This window comes from Hyaena hyaena, unplaced genomic scaffold, assembly GCF_003009895.1.
Source record: "Hyaena hyaena isolate Hyena2069 unplaced genomic scaffold, ASM300989v1 scaffold_9, whole genome shotgun sequence".
Classification (NCBI taxonomy): Eukaryota; Metazoa; Chordata; class Mammalia; order Carnivora; family Hyaenidae; genus Hyaena; species Hyaena hyaena.
The window spans coordinates 560841-574514 of NW_024080641.1; the positions used below are offsets into that span (position 1 = coordinate 560841).

The 13674-nt window shown below is 59.8% G+C and overlaps 2 protein-coding genes, 1 long non-coding RNA gene and 2 other non-coding genes across 5 annotated transcripts in view; 4 read left to right on the forward strand and 1 right to left on the reverse strand.

Annotated features, from left to right (window-relative positions):
• The window catches only part of LOC120243865 (Friend virus susceptibility protein 1-like), a 5179-nt gene extending 2382 nt beyond the window's left edge, over positions 1-2797 (forward strand). Inside the window, exons 3-4 of the mRNA XM_039250104.1 lie at positions 987-1030; positions 1418-2797. Coding sequence (XP_039106035.1) covers positions 1459-2328 — 870 coding nt within the window. The 5' untranslated portion in view covers positions 987-1030; positions 1418-1458 and the 3' untranslated portion in view covers positions 2329-2797. The remainder of the gene's footprint in view (positions 1-986; positions 1031-1417) is intronic.
• LOC120244777 lies at positions 807-899 on the forward strand. The gene has a single exon (XR_005531634.1). It is a non-coding gene; the product is annotated as a small nucleolar RNA SNORD88 (small nucleolar RNA).
• Positions 1264-1353, forward strand: LOC120244789. Its single transcript, XR_005531637.1, has one exon. It is a non-coding gene; the product is annotated as a small nucleolar RNA SNORD88 (small nucleolar RNA).
• Positions 2798-4726: 1929 nt separating the features above from the next.
• Positions 4727-9101, reverse strand: ACP4 (acid phosphatase 4). Its single transcript, XM_039245004.1, has 11 exons — positions 8997-9101; positions 8820-8924; positions 8660-8746; positions 7477-7623; positions 7096-7194; positions 6883-6978; positions 6074-6206; positions 5909-5991; positions 5343-5467; positions 4921-5099; positions 4727-4842 (listed from the first exon to the last, which is right to left on the reverse strand). The coding sequence occupies exons 1-11, from the start codon at positions 9099-9101 to the stop codon at positions 4727-4729; spliced, it is 1275 nt and encodes a 424-aa protein (XP_039100935.1).
• Positions 9102-12885: 3784 nt separating this feature from the next.
• On the forward strand, positions 12886-13354 carry LOC120243859. The gene is made up of 3 exons (XR_005531413.1): positions 12886-12990; positions 13075-13134; positions 13254-13354. It is a non-coding gene; the product is annotated as an uncharacterized LOC120243859 (long non-coding RNA).
• Positions 13355-13674: the final 320 nt, after the last annotated feature.

Sequence of the window (13674 nt, forward strand, 5' to 3'; positions counted from 1 at the left end):
GAGAGAGAGAGAGACAGAGTGAGCAGGGGAGGGTCAGAGAGATAGGGATACACAGACTCTGAAATAGGCTCCAGGCTCTGAGCTGGCAGTCAGCACAGACCCCGACGCGGGGCTCGAACCCATGAACTGCGAGATCATGACCTAAGCGAAAGCCGGACGCTTAACCGACTAAGCCACCCAGGCGCCCCTCAAAGAGCCCGATCTTAAAATGGGCACAGGGACCTGCTGTCTGAAAAGAAGCCAGTGTTCTCTGGCCCGGGAAGATTTTCCCTGGTCCCTGGATGTCGGGAGCAGTGACCTTGGTGCGGGAGGAGGCAGGCGCGGGGGGAGCTAGGAGGTGGCCGCTCTTGCTGACTGGCACTCTAGGGAGAAGCTCCTTTCTGCGGTGGGGGGGCATTTCCAGGAAGATGGAGAGGCGGGGCGTGTGAGCTGGAGGCTCTGGGAGGCGGCTGGGGAAAGTGGACCTGAGGTGCGGGCCGAGCAGGTGTGGGGGGTCTTCGGTGGGGCACTGCTTGGAGCTGAGCAGAGGGAGGGCGCCTTCCTCGGGGTGGGGTGGGCGTTGGTGGTGCTGAAGTCAGCTGTGGCGGATCATACAAGGTGACAGCCATGGATAAGCCAAAGGGAGGGGAGGTCAAGGGTGGTGGGGGGACTGTGGCATCAAAAGGCACGTGATGGGGGCTTCTTGGCGCCCCAGTGGCCGGGTAGCAGTCGTTTGTCCTGCCTTCGTGAGCTCTTGTCTGTCCTCCCCCTTAGCACTGGAGCCAGGTGGCTCTGTGACCTGAGGGAGGAGGAGGACAAGGGCACGGGGGCCCCCGTGATGTCCAGCACTGGGCTCTGACCTCCCGTGAGGACATGGTGCCCCCCCGGGACCTTTGACACCCAGGGGGTCTGAGGGGCCCCCACACTGGGGATGGAGGGCTGGGGGGCCGCGGGTGCCCTGTGTCCCGCTGACCTGCTCTTCCGCTCCGATTCCCTCCTGTCTGCAGGTGGCTCCTCCAGGAGCGAAACAGCCCCGCTGTCCCTGTCCTTGGTAAGAACAGAAGAGGCTCTTCCTGTCACTACCATAGTAATAAGTCTCTCGTGAAATGCGTAGATGATGGTGGTAATATAAAAGCAAATGCCGAGTGTCTACTTAGCTGGGCCCAGTGCTAAGCACTAGACTCACTTCACCTTCACGGCGTCCATAGGAAGCGCGGGGCGGTGAGGGAGGCTGGACACGGGAGAGGTCATGACACTGTCAGGGCTTCGGAAAGGGCTGGCTGGGGACCCCTGGGATATCCAGCACTGGGCTCTGACCTCCCCTGAGGATGCAGTGCCCCCGGGACCTTTGACACCCGGGGATCTGAGGGGTCACGCCACGGGGAGGTGCTGGGGGGGTGGCTCTTCCCACCTGATGGCCTCTCGGTCTTCCCTGAAGCTCCTGCAGCAGCGCCCCCCCTGGCTCCCCGCTGCTCCGTCATGTCCGAGCGAGCACTGGCGCCCACCCAGCCGGGGCGGGGGGATCGGTACTACACGTACACCGAGCTCCTGGCCATCTCGCGCCGCTTCAAGCAGAACCCCAATGAGCTCATGATCACCTGGATCCTGCGGGTGTATGACCAGGGGGGCTCGGCCCTGTCCCTGAATTCTGGAGAGCTGGCGCTGCTGGGGGACCTGACCGGCGATGCCATCTTTAACTACCACTGCAAGGCGCTGCGGGGTGGCTGCCGGACGCTGCTTGCCTGGCTGCTGCGGGCCTGGCGCCAGCGCTGGGAATCCTTCCTACACTTTGAGGCCACCGAGCTGCCCTTCCGCCCCTGGACCACCATGGAGGAGGGCATCCAGCTGGTGCGCGAGCTGGGCATGCTCGACTGGATCTACCGCGAGCCGCCAGCGCCGCCCGCACCGGAGCAGGAGCCCGCGCCCGAGGACGTGCCCTTCACGCAGGGCCTGCAGCGGCGCCTGCTGACGGCCGCGCCCTCCGAGCTGCGGCTCTCGCTGGTCAGCCTGCTGGTCAAGGGCATGACGGTGCTGGAGGCGGTGATGGAGATCCAGACCATAGCCGACGTGGGCCTGCTTTGGCGCCAGAGCCAGCCGGGCCGCGCCAAGCTCATGCTGGGGCCCAACCCGACACGCAAGGACCTCGCAGGCTGGCTGCTGAGCCACGGCGTCCCCAAGGAGAGGGTGGACAAGCAGCCCACCAAGGTGCTGCTGGAGCTCTACATCAAGGAGGCCAAGCGCAGCCGGGGCCACCCTGCCTACCTGCTGGGTGACGAGCAGCCCCCGCCTCCCCCCTACTCAGACCAGGCCTGTGGGGAGGAGCCACCCGCACCCGTGCGCCATGACTAGGCGGGGCACTGTCTTCCCGCCTTCCTGCTGCTGCTACTCCGCGGGGGCGGGGGGAATGCTGGATTCCAGGGGAGATGAGTCAGTGCCTCCCGAGCACCCCCAGGGTGGACTGAGGGGTGGTCCATCTGCTGGTCTCCAGACTCCTGGGGCTCTTGACAGAGGTGCCCTTACCCACGGCCGCCCAACCAGTGTCACCAGCCAGAGTGATGGTGGGAAGCAAGCCACCGGCTGGTAGCCCATGGGTGCCTGTGCCCCCTTCCCCAGGGGCACAACCTGTTACATTTCAGCCTGTTACACTTCAGGCCCATTGGCACCCGCTCTGCCACACGGGCCCCCAAAGCACTACAGGCCAAGTGGGGTCTCCCCACAGCCAGTAACTTGAAGGCACCTTGAAGTTTGTACCCTTTTTCTTAAGCTATTTTTAAATGCACTGTTTTTACCTAATAATTTAAGCATATACAATACTTTGGTTCTCTGAGTGTTTCTTTCTGGTGTTCTGGTTTGGGTTGGTTTTTCTGACTTTTTTGTTTGGGGGGGGCAATGCTTTTCACTTTTTAAAGTGGATTTTTGCTGTTTACTCACCTGGAGGAGGGGCAGCCAGACCCATCTGGGGTTTCTAGCTGGATTGTGGCATCTGAGCAGTGCCTGTCACGCCCAGGTTACATTAGGTGTTGGGGTCAAGAATCACAGCTCCCTGGGGACAGACCACCCTGGTGGTCAGCACTGGGCACTGGTCGCTCATTAAATAGTGTCGCCGTGTGTGGGCTGTCCTGACTGGCAGGGTTTGTGGTGTGGTCCTGAGGTGAAGCACATCCAGAACCCTCCCTGGGCAAGGGCAGGGGTGGCGCACAACAGCCCCAGGGGAGCCCCCATCTTTCCGCGGGCCGTCCCAGTGCACTGCAGGCCCTGGGTCCTGTCATCCTGTTGGACCCTTTAACCCACTAGAACGTTGGGTCAGTCTAAGCAAGAAGGTGCCCGCCTCTCCAGGGATGCATGAAGGCACTCTGAGGCGCCCTCAGGGATGGGTCCGCTGGTGGTCCCCACATAAAGGAGCGTGGCCTTGGCCTTTCCAAGCCGGGCAGACAGGTCTGCTGGCCCGAGGCCAACCACGCCCCAGCCCTTTGCACCACCACCCCCAAGTTCAAGGGGCCTGGCACCTTATTCCCCCCGGGGGAGGTCTGGGGGCCTGGTGGCTAGGAGTAGCTTCTTGCTATGAGCAGCACCCCCATCTCTGATCGCCTCTGGCCATCTTGTCTAATCAACATCTGCTGCATCCTGGGCTCCCCACTGGGTGCTGGCCATCAGCGTGGGGCGTGTGGGCTGTGGCCAGTGAGGGCTTTGGTGACCACACCAGGGGGAGGCAGCCCCCAGGTTTGGCCGTCCAGTGCTTGGCATGTGGTGGAGAGGGTGGCGTCTCCCCTCCCAGGTCAAGTGCAGGGTCACAGGAACAGGCCTGGAAGCGGGTGCCCCCCACAGGGCCTGCAGGCGCAGATTTTAGTCCCAGTGCAGCTGGGACCTGAATTGTTCACTCTATTTAAATAGCCCCGTGGGAGCCAGTGGGCACCCAAGCAGGTCCCACCCTCTGCAAACCATCGAGGCCCCAAGAACGTTCCAGTCCCGCCCACTCTGGGACCTCCAGCAGAAGCTTAATGGCAAGGGATGTGGGGTCTGAGGAGTCTCATCTCTGCCAAAGGAGATGGGAGCGCAGAGGCCAGTCACAGCCTCGGGCTTGCTGGTGGCTTTGGCCCTTGCACCTCCTTATGAGCCGTTCCCTGTCCCCTTCCCCCCCCCCCCCACCAGCGGGGTGGAAAAGACTGAAGGGGACAGCCAGTCTCCGACAGCATTGAGGGCTGGCAAGGGTCGCCAAAGCCAGGTTGGGTGACTCCCAGGAGCCAGGTCTCCAGGGAGTGCGTGGCCCATGGAGGGGCTCACGGGCCAGGTGCACACAGCACATGCTGCCCCCACCCATACCTGTTCCCGCAGGTACTGACGCACCGTATGCTCCCGTGCACCTGCGTAAGTACAAACCCGCACACACAGCATGCACAGAGAGAGGCGGCACGCACCCAGCAGGCCCGGAACCCTGTCACGGACACGTGCATATATGTGCCAACACGTGTGTGCAGACACCCCACGTGCACCCAAATGAGAAGTGCAGAAACATTCACACACGTGCCATATGCGTGTGCACAAGCCGCCGCTCACACGGGCCCATGTACACACACGCACACACGTGCGTCCACACACACAACCACATGCAGCCCCGGGCCGGGGAGCCCTCCCCTCGGTTCCCTCGGGATCAGGCGCACACAGTAAGTCACGGGAGCCAGAGCAGCGGGTGAGCAGACGTGTTGGGGTGCAATGTCAGCTGTGGGAGTGGGGCGCCCGGCTCCCCAGCTCACACGGGGCTCCCCCAGGCCCGCAGGCAGCCGGGTCTCCAGGCCAGCAGGCCCAGCCCCATGCTGAGCGCCGCCAGCACCGCCACGGCCCCAGCCAACAGGGGCACCACCGTGGCTGCAGGGACAACACGGGGGTTTGAGTCTTGGGACCCGGGACCCCCCACGCTCCCAACCCACCGCCCACGGCTGTCACCTGCAGGGGTGGCAGGCTCACGGGAGCCGTGGCAGGGGACCCCGTGAGCCGGAGGCCGGGCCGGGGCGGTGAGCTGGCGGAATCGGCCTAGTGGGCAGGGGCCCGGGCACCCGGGGAGGCTGAGGGGCGAGGGCCGGCCGGAGGAGTCGTTGCGGTAGAAAAGGGAGATGGTGACATTCCTGGAGGGAGACAGGAGGTGGTGGCACCTGAGCCCCTCCCCGCCTCCCCTGCCACTGACTTAGATCTGGAGAACAGTAGCCCGATGGGGAGATGGGGCTCCTGACTCCCCACCTGTCTACTTCCAAGCACCATCCCGGGCAAATCCCCCCTTCGGCCCCAGGCCACGCCCACTGCCTGGGACCCCATCTCTCATCCTGCAACAGTGCTGTCCAGCCCCTTCCTGAGCGCCATCCCCTCCTTACCCTGCATCTTCGTCAGGGTCCCCGAGGTGCCTCCGGAATTCAAAGCCGAGGCAGGCGGCATACGGTGGGGTGTGGCCGTCATAGAGACCCAGGGCTCCCTGGAGGGCCAGCAGCGTGCTGTCGTGCTGCGGGTGGGTCCCAGGGCTGAGACGCGGCTCCACCCTCCACGTCCTCTCTCTCCTGAACTCTAGACTTGGGCACCCAGCTGCCTCCCAGATGTCCCCCAGATCCCTTAGAATCAAACCCCCCCCCCAAATCTGCTCACCTTGGAGGCAATCCTACCAATTACAGGTAATCATTTAATGAAGATTGGTCAAGGAGATGCAAAAATATGATTGGGCAGTCCAGTCAAACACTTCGTCCTTCCAGAAGAGCTAAACTCTCTTATAACACCATCACCTCCCTCCTTTCGGACTGTGTACCTCTAGTGATAGGTCTGAGAGTGTGGTTCGGAGATACGAATTGCCCGAGGCAGCAGGCGGAGGTTCCACTGAGACCACCCCACCAGCTCTTCCTCCCTTCATCCCTGTGCTCACATGGCACTGCCTCCCCTCCCAAGGACTCACAGCTGAGTACATAACCATCTTGAGGGGCAACCCTAGGCGCTGGACCCGAGAGAAGTTGGCAAGGATGGCATCCAGCAGGATCCCTGAGAGGACGAGAACGGAGCGCTCAGAATCCCCCAGAGGAAGGCGCTTTGGCCTCCCAGCCTCCCAGCCCCACAGCCTCACCCCCTGTCAGCTGGGCCTTCTCGGCTGCCCGAGGTGGACCCACGTGGGCCCCAATATCCAAAGCTGAGATCTGGGCCAGCGTCCGTAGGACATTCGGGGAGGCCCAGGATGGGAGGGGAAGACCGTGGGCTTGCTGGAGGGAGACAGGGAGAGGAGACAAAGTGACCAGGACATCCTGAGCTCTTCATGCTCCCCTCAGACCCCCCCCCCGTGCCTGTGCTGTCCCGTTAGCTGCAGCCGTCTCCCCCACCTCCCTCATCTGAACCCCTCATGGGCCAGGTCTGGTCAAAAAGCTATGGCGTGGCCCATAGCAATCGTTAATTAACAAAGGCCATCACCTCACTGTCCAGGAGCCCTCACCCATCTACATCAGGGCACACGCAGCAGGGACTGGGCAGCCCCTTAGTCACACACATTGCACTTCCCACCGTGCAACCAGGATTAGTTTCACGGAATGAGGTTAGCAAAGACTATCTGAAGAGCATCATGCAGCTCCTGCTGCTCAAGTTTTGATTTCGGAGGCTTTTCCCGCAAGGGAGCTAACAGAGGAGGAATTACAAACACAGACTCAGGCCTTCCTGCAGGCCTCCGGGTGTGCCCGGCACTGCTCTAACGCGGGTCTTGATCTTCACAGAAACCCCAGGAGGTGTTGATAAGTGCGTTGCTATCCCCATTGTGCAGATGGGCAAACTGAGGCTCTAAGGGTTATGGGGACTTGCCTGAGGGAACACAGGTAGTGAGCTGCAAAGCTGGGATTTGAATCCAGGTGCCCTTACTGCCTTGGCTGGGTGGGTGGGGCGAGGGCTCACCTGGCACATCAGCGTGTCCAGCACCTTCCACGCCCTGCGGAGCGGCTCTCCGACCAATGAGAGCCCCGTGTAGTTCTCCAGGTGAGTTAGGAAGTCCTGGATGCACCGGGCTGGTTGAGTCTAAGGGACCGCCTCACCCCGCCCTGCCACGTCCTCCCTGCCGCGCGCACCACGCCGCGCTCTCCCCGGCCCCGCCCCGCCGGCCCTGCTCACTGTCCAGCCCTCCAGGGCAGTCTGGTACTCCGCAGCCTCCGTGGCCTCCCTTAGCAGCTCGTGGTATCGGGGACAGCTGCGCGTGGGGAACCTCAGCAGCTGGGGGGAAACTGAGGCTCAGAGAGGCCAGCTTGACTGGGACCCCAGTCCCAGCAGGGGGCACGGGGAATTGGGGCCCTTGTCTCTGGTCCAAATCTCTCTTCAAACTACCCGGTCCCTCCCAAATCTGGCTACGCAGCACGGAGATGGCAGCTCACCTCACCGAGACGGCTCTGCCCCCGGGGAGGGAGGCCTCAGAGCCCCAGCCACTGGCTCCCTCTGCCCAGAGGTCTCTGTCCCTCTTTATCCCTCCCACCCCCTGCACCTGCCCGGCCCCCTGACCTTGTCCTCGGTGACTGGCACTGTGTGCACAGGGATGGGCCTCCAGGCAGCCTCTGGGCGCCCCGGGGCAGCCTCAGGGAACAGCCCTGCGAGGTTGGCCTGAGCGCTCTCCAACGTGCGGTCAAAGTCAGTGCTGCGGACATACACCTGGGGTGGCGGGGAGGAGGTCAGAGGTCGGCTGCAGCAGCAAACCAAAAGCTTCAGATTCAGTTCAAGGTCGAAGTCAGGGGTTGAGGCTCAAAACCCAGGGCAAATTGGAGCATCTGGTCATCCATGCGGTAAGTTGGGGTCAAGGGTCAGAGGTCAATGTCAGGAGGGGCTAGGTTGGAGATCAGAAGTTGGATGAACATGTGGGATCAGAGGGATCAGTTGCCTCACTGAAAGAAAGGAAGGTCAGAAGTGCTGGTGGCTGGAAGTTGGGAGTTCAAGGTTAGAAGGGGAGGTTGAAGGACATGGGACCAGAATCCAGTACACGTCCATCAGGGATCAGAGGTCAGGAGGAGTGCTCCTATTGAGAGATGTCGAAAGACAGAGGAGGACATGGGAAAGGAAATCCAGACTTGATGAAGGGCAGAGATCAAAGATGGGAGGTCGGGAGGGCAAAGTGAACCAGCGAGGGTCAAAGTCACAATCGGCAAGTTTTGGCATCAGAAACCAGAGGTCAGAAAGTCTGGTCGGAGTTGGTGGGAGTCAAAAGACAGAGGTGAGAGCCAGAAAATAAAGTCAGGGGTGGGGCGCCTGGGTGGCTCAGTCGGTTAAACTCCCCAGTCTTGGTTTCAGCTCAGGTCATGATCTCATGGTTTGTGGGTTCAAGCCCCGTGTCAGGCTCCATGCTGATGATGCAGAGTCTGCTTGGGATTCTCGCTCTCTCTCTCTCTCTCCCCCCCCCCGCCCCGCCCCTGCCGCTCCCCTGCTTGCACCCTCTCTCAAAATAGATAAATAAACTTAAAAAAGAAAAACTCAGGGTTGATGGAGGTCAGAAGTGAAACATATTCATGCTGAGATGGGGTCTGAGGTCAGCATGAGTAACTCAGTGGTGTGGAGGTGAGAGATCAGAAATGGGGTGCAGGTTGGGTTATGGAGGGGGTCAAAGGCCAGAGGCAGAGGCCCACAGTGAGTACTGGAGTCAGTGGAGTCAGAGACAGAGGTCAGGAGGCCAGGTGAGGGTCATCGTGGGCAGTACCTCCTCCCGCCGGTACTCGGGGCTCAGAAAGGCCTCATAGCGGTTCCTCAGGAAGCGGCCCAGCTCCAGCTGCTGGCGGACCCCCTCCTGAGGGCGGAACTGGCATCAGCGGACCCCTCCCCGCCCCGCCCACTCCTCCGGGGCACTCCCCGCTTCTCACCCCAGTCAGCTGCCCCAGGCCGCGGGGCCACAGGACTGTGATCGCCTCCTTGTGCGGGTCGGTGGGGTAGGAGGCCAGCGGGGCCCGGTCGCCGTGCCGGAACACCTGGGGACGGGGCCAGGTCAGGGCCGGCATGGGGGAGGCGAGGGGCCAGGCGGGGGGCGGGGGACACCTCACCACAGCCACGAACACCAGGCGTCCGTCCGGCAGGGCGGGGGGCAGGAGCAGCAGCAGCAGCAGGCTAGGGCCGCCGGGGAGGCCCCCAAACGCCGGCCCGGCCATCTCCACACAGCCCAGACGCTGAGCTCAGCCCGCCGCCTGGGCCGCAGCCCCACCCACTCATTACCCCTGCCTCAGCCCCCCGGCCGCGGGTCCCGGCACGCCTGCCCAGCCACGGCGGCCTCCGGGGATCCACTCCTCCCCCCACCCCCACCCCCATCCCGGGTTTTTGGATTAGCCAGTGAATCAACCCATTTAATCTTCTCTGCAACTCTGGCCCGGGGGGATATGGTTATCACTGTCCCCATTGTGCAGCTGGGGAAACTGAGGCACAGCAGGGTTAAGTCATTAGCCTGAGGGGACACAGGCAATGAGTGGTCAAACTGGGATTTGAACCAGGGGCCCTTAACCCGAGTGCAGAGGGAGGCACAGAGACCCCCCACCCCCACCCAGCCCCACATTCTAGATGCTCTTCGTTCTCCTCCCTCCTCACCACCCAAGCCTGTTTTTTCCTATTCTCACCCCTTTTTATAAAAATTTTTTATAGCTGATTTATTTTTGACACAGAGAGAGACAGAGCAGGAGTGGGGGATGGGCAGAGAGAGAGGGAGACACAGAATCCGAAACAGGCTCCAGGCTCTGAGCTGTCAGCACAGAACCTGATGCGGGACTCGAACCCACGAACCGTGAGATCTGACCTGAGCCAAAGTCGGACGCTCAACTGACTGAGCCCCCCAGGCGCCCCTATTCTCACCCCTTAAATGTCGGAGGTCTTTGTAGCTCTCTCAGGCTTCTTTGAGATGTCACCAACTTCGGGTGCCGCTCACAGCTGGCCCAAGCCAGCAGGGTTCCGTGGTTGAACACCCAGAGCCCAGAATTGGACAGGCTGGGTTCAAACCCCAACTTCACCATTTACAAGCTGCGCAACCATCAGCAAGTTACTGCACCTCTCTGTGCCTCAGCTTCCTCATTCATAAAATGGGAACGAGTACAGTCTGTACCCCAGAGAGTTGCCTTGAGGGTTAATGAGTTCAAATATATTCAGCACTTAGAACAGGGTTTTGAGGACCAACTTCTAAATCGTTATTTCTTGCTGTGTGACAAATTACCTGACCACTTAGTGGCTTAAGACACTAGCCACTTATTTCTCGAAGTTTTGGTGGGTCGCAAATTTGGGAGTGGCATAGCTGGTGGTCTTGGCTTAGGATCTTCACAAGACTGAGGTCAGGTTGTTGGCTGGGGCTGCAGTCATTTGGAAATTTGAGCCACTTTTATTTCTTTTAATGTTCATTTGGTTTTGAGACAGAGAGAGTGAGCATGCCCAGTGTGCAAGCACAGGGCAGGGGAGAGGCCGAGAGAGGGAGACAGAAGATCCAAAGGCTGTCAGCACAGAGCCCAATGTGGGGCTCGAACTCACGAACCGCAAGACCATGACCTGAACCGAAGTCGGACGCTTAACTGACTGCACCCCCCGGGTGCCCCGAACTAGAGCCACTTCTGAGCTCACCAGTGTGGCTGCTGGCCAGAGGCCAAGACAGTGTCTCCTGGTCAGTCACCGTGGGAGGAACCGACGGAGACAGGAGTGTTTCTTGCAGCCTAGCCTCAGAAGTCTCCACTGATTCCACCCAGTTCTGCTGTTTCCGCAGAGCAGTCCTGTCCCACGAGGGAGCGGACTCTCGGGGCGTGGCCACCAGGGAGGGAGACTCACAGAGGGGCTGTCTCAAAGGCTTTGCCCAAAGAAAGGGTGCCTCTTCAGCCCGCTCAGGAGTCTTCCCAAACTCATAACCCCCAAGGGGGTGGCATTTGGAGGTGGGGGTCTTCGGGAGGTGATTAGGTCATGAGGGAGGAGCCCCCATGAGCGGAATCAGTTATTCTGTAATAACAGAGACTCCAGAGAGTGTCCTTGCCATGGCAGAAGGGCACATCCAGAAGCTGGCTGGCTGTGAACCACAAAGCCAATTCTTATTAGACACCAGGTCTGTCTGTGCCTGGATCTTGGACCTCCAGCCTCCAGGACAGTGGGAAATAAATGTGTGTTGTTGATGAGCCAGCCATGCCCTCCACGATACTCCACTAGAACAGAATGGATGGACTGACACACTCTCCGAGTCAGGACCCCACCACAGTCACCTCTGCAAAGTCACTTTAGCCACGTGAGGGAAGGTTCCCACAGGTTTTGAGGACTAAGGCATTTTGAGGCCATTATTCAGCCAACCACGCAAGTAAACATGGGGAAACACCCACTGGCTGACCACAGCCCTATGATCTACTTTGGGCCCTTCTCCATCGTGTTCCGTGCCCTTGAGGCAAGCTCCTGTCCTCAGCTCAGTCCTGGCTCCCTGTCCTCTGGATAACAACTGGGCTCAGGAGGAACTCCAAAGATGAGATAGATAGATAGATTGATGATAGATAGATAGATAGATAGATAGATAGATAGATAGATAGATAGATATTTTTTTAATTTTAACATTTATTTATTTTTGAGAGACAGAGCATGAGCAGGGGAGCAGCAGAGAGAGAGAGGGAGACACAGAATTGGAAGCAGGCTCCAGGCTCCCAGCTGTCAGCACAGAGCCTGACGTGGGGCTTGAACCCATGAACCATGAGATCATGACCTCAGCCAAAGTCAGACACTCAACTGACTGAGCCACCCAGGCGCCCCTAGATAATAGACATTGATGATAGAGATATAGATGATGATGATAGATAGATAGATAGATATAGATGTTAGATGGATGGATAGATAGATATAGATGCTAAGTAGATAGATAGGTAGCCACATAGATGATAGATATTGATGATAGAGATACAGATGGTGATAGATGATAGATATAGATGTTAGATAAATAGATGATAGATATTGATGAGATATAGATATAGATGATGATGATGATGAGAGAGAGATAGGTAGGTGGTAGCCTGGGAGGTCCTATTTTCTTTATTTTACAAACTAGAAAATTTGCCTAAGGTCACCCCACCCGCAGGTGCCAGAGTTGGGATTCTAACTCGTCCAGCGGGAGGTCCGTGGGCTGCACGGCCCGCTCCCGGCTCTCTCCTCTGGGCATCTCTCTGCCTGAGCGCTGAAAAGGGAGGGCACAGTGTCACCCCGTCTGACCTTAGCTGGGAACATGTGTGTATCCAGCAACTCAAAATGTTAGCCGTTCTGCGCATGTCCGTGAATGACCGCGAGAGGGCAGCGAGTGAGTCTGCGTTGGGGGGTTTACGGATGATACAGCGAGGAGGCGGATTCGCAAAGATGGAGTCCGCGGGTAAGGACAGTCGACGGTACTTGTTTATTCTCCGTATTTCTGGTAACTTGGAAGGGAGCTCTAAAGGCGTCATGGACAAAGAGATGTCTCCGATACCAGCGGGAAGGCTGGTGCAGGATAAGCCAGGGACCGCCCGCCGGGGGGGCGGGGGGAGGCGCGTCCCGCGGGCCTGGGGCCCAGAGGTGGGCAAATCGCGGCGGCAGCGCTCCCACCCTTGTGACCGGCAGACGCTGCTGGAGGAAGTTTTGTCTGGGCCGCCTCGCGTCCTCTCCAGGCTGCCAGCCTCTTCCCTGCTCGAAGACACTGACAGCCAGAGCTAACTGGGTGCCTCCTCTGTTCCCAGCCTCCCATGGCTCCCCAGCACCCCGGGTTGGGGGAGGGGGAATAAACTCCTGAGTGTGGTGTTGGAGGGCTGGATTCTCCAATCTCAAGTGTCCAGTCCCAAATTCAGATACTGTAGGTAATTTTCTCCGTCCAAGCCCCCGCCCCCCAGCATCTGCCCAATGCCCTCCCTACCCAGAATGCCCTTCTCTCGTCACCACGGCCACCATTCTGGTCTCCCAGGCAACCCCTCTAAGGTTCTGGTGGCTGATCTGCCTTCTCTGGCTCAGAGTCCAGGAGAGAAAGAGGGAGGAGGTCAAACAAGTGTGCTGCTCAAGGCCATGGCCATGAACTTTCAGGAAGTGAGGAGGGGGCTGGCAGGGGGAGGGGGGCCTGGGGCGAGGGAAGGGAGGGGCTAGGCCCTGACTTCTGACCCCTCCCCCCAGAACGTAACCCTGGCCATGGCTGTATTCACCATCCTTGCCTCCATCTACTTCTTCAACAAGGTGAGTGGGCAGAGGGCAGAGGTGGCCGGCTGAACCTCTGTCTCTTTGGCCCCCATTTTATTGTCTTCTCCTCTCCTCCTCCCCACCCTGCTGCATATCTCTGTGTCTTCCTCCCTCAGGCCCAGCAATGAGAAGACATGGGACGCCGAGTCCAGGAGCTTCTACCCTGGATCATGACTCTGGCCTCTGAGACCAAATAAATGTGACTGCAGCAGCATAACCTGTTCCGATCCCCCCACCCTGGCTGGCACAGTGTCCCCGGCTCCCTCCGAGGGCCAAGTCTCCGAGTCCCCGGCTCCCTCCAAGGGCCGTCTCCGAGTCCCCGGCTCCGTCCGAGGGCCAAGTCTCCGAGTCCCCGGCTCCGTCCGAGGGCCAAGTCTCCTAGTCCCTGGCTCCGGCTAAGGGTCAAGTCTCTGAGTCGGGGGGGGGGGGGAGTGAGGAGGGCAAGGGTCCAGTCTCCTGGATGAGCAAGGAGAGGGCTAGAGGCCTGGACTCTCCCATCTGAGGCCAGAAGCCCAGAATCTGAGGTGGGTTTTGAGG

Bases quoted from the DNA above. Each gene is read 5' to 3' on its own strand.
- ACP4 (XM_039245004.1), bottom strand. From the start codon at position 9,101: ATGGCCGGGCCGGCGTTTGGGGGCCTCCCCGGCGGCCCTAGCCTGCTG. The intron at 6,979-7,095 runs GTGAGCAGGGCC...CGGTGCATCCAG, and splicing joins CTGCCCTGGAGGGCTGGACA to GACTTCCTAACTCACCTGGA. The intron at 5,468-5,908 runs GTGAGTCCTTGG...ACCCACCCGCAG, and splicing joins AGATGGTTATGTACTCAGCT to CACGACAGCACGCTGCTGGC.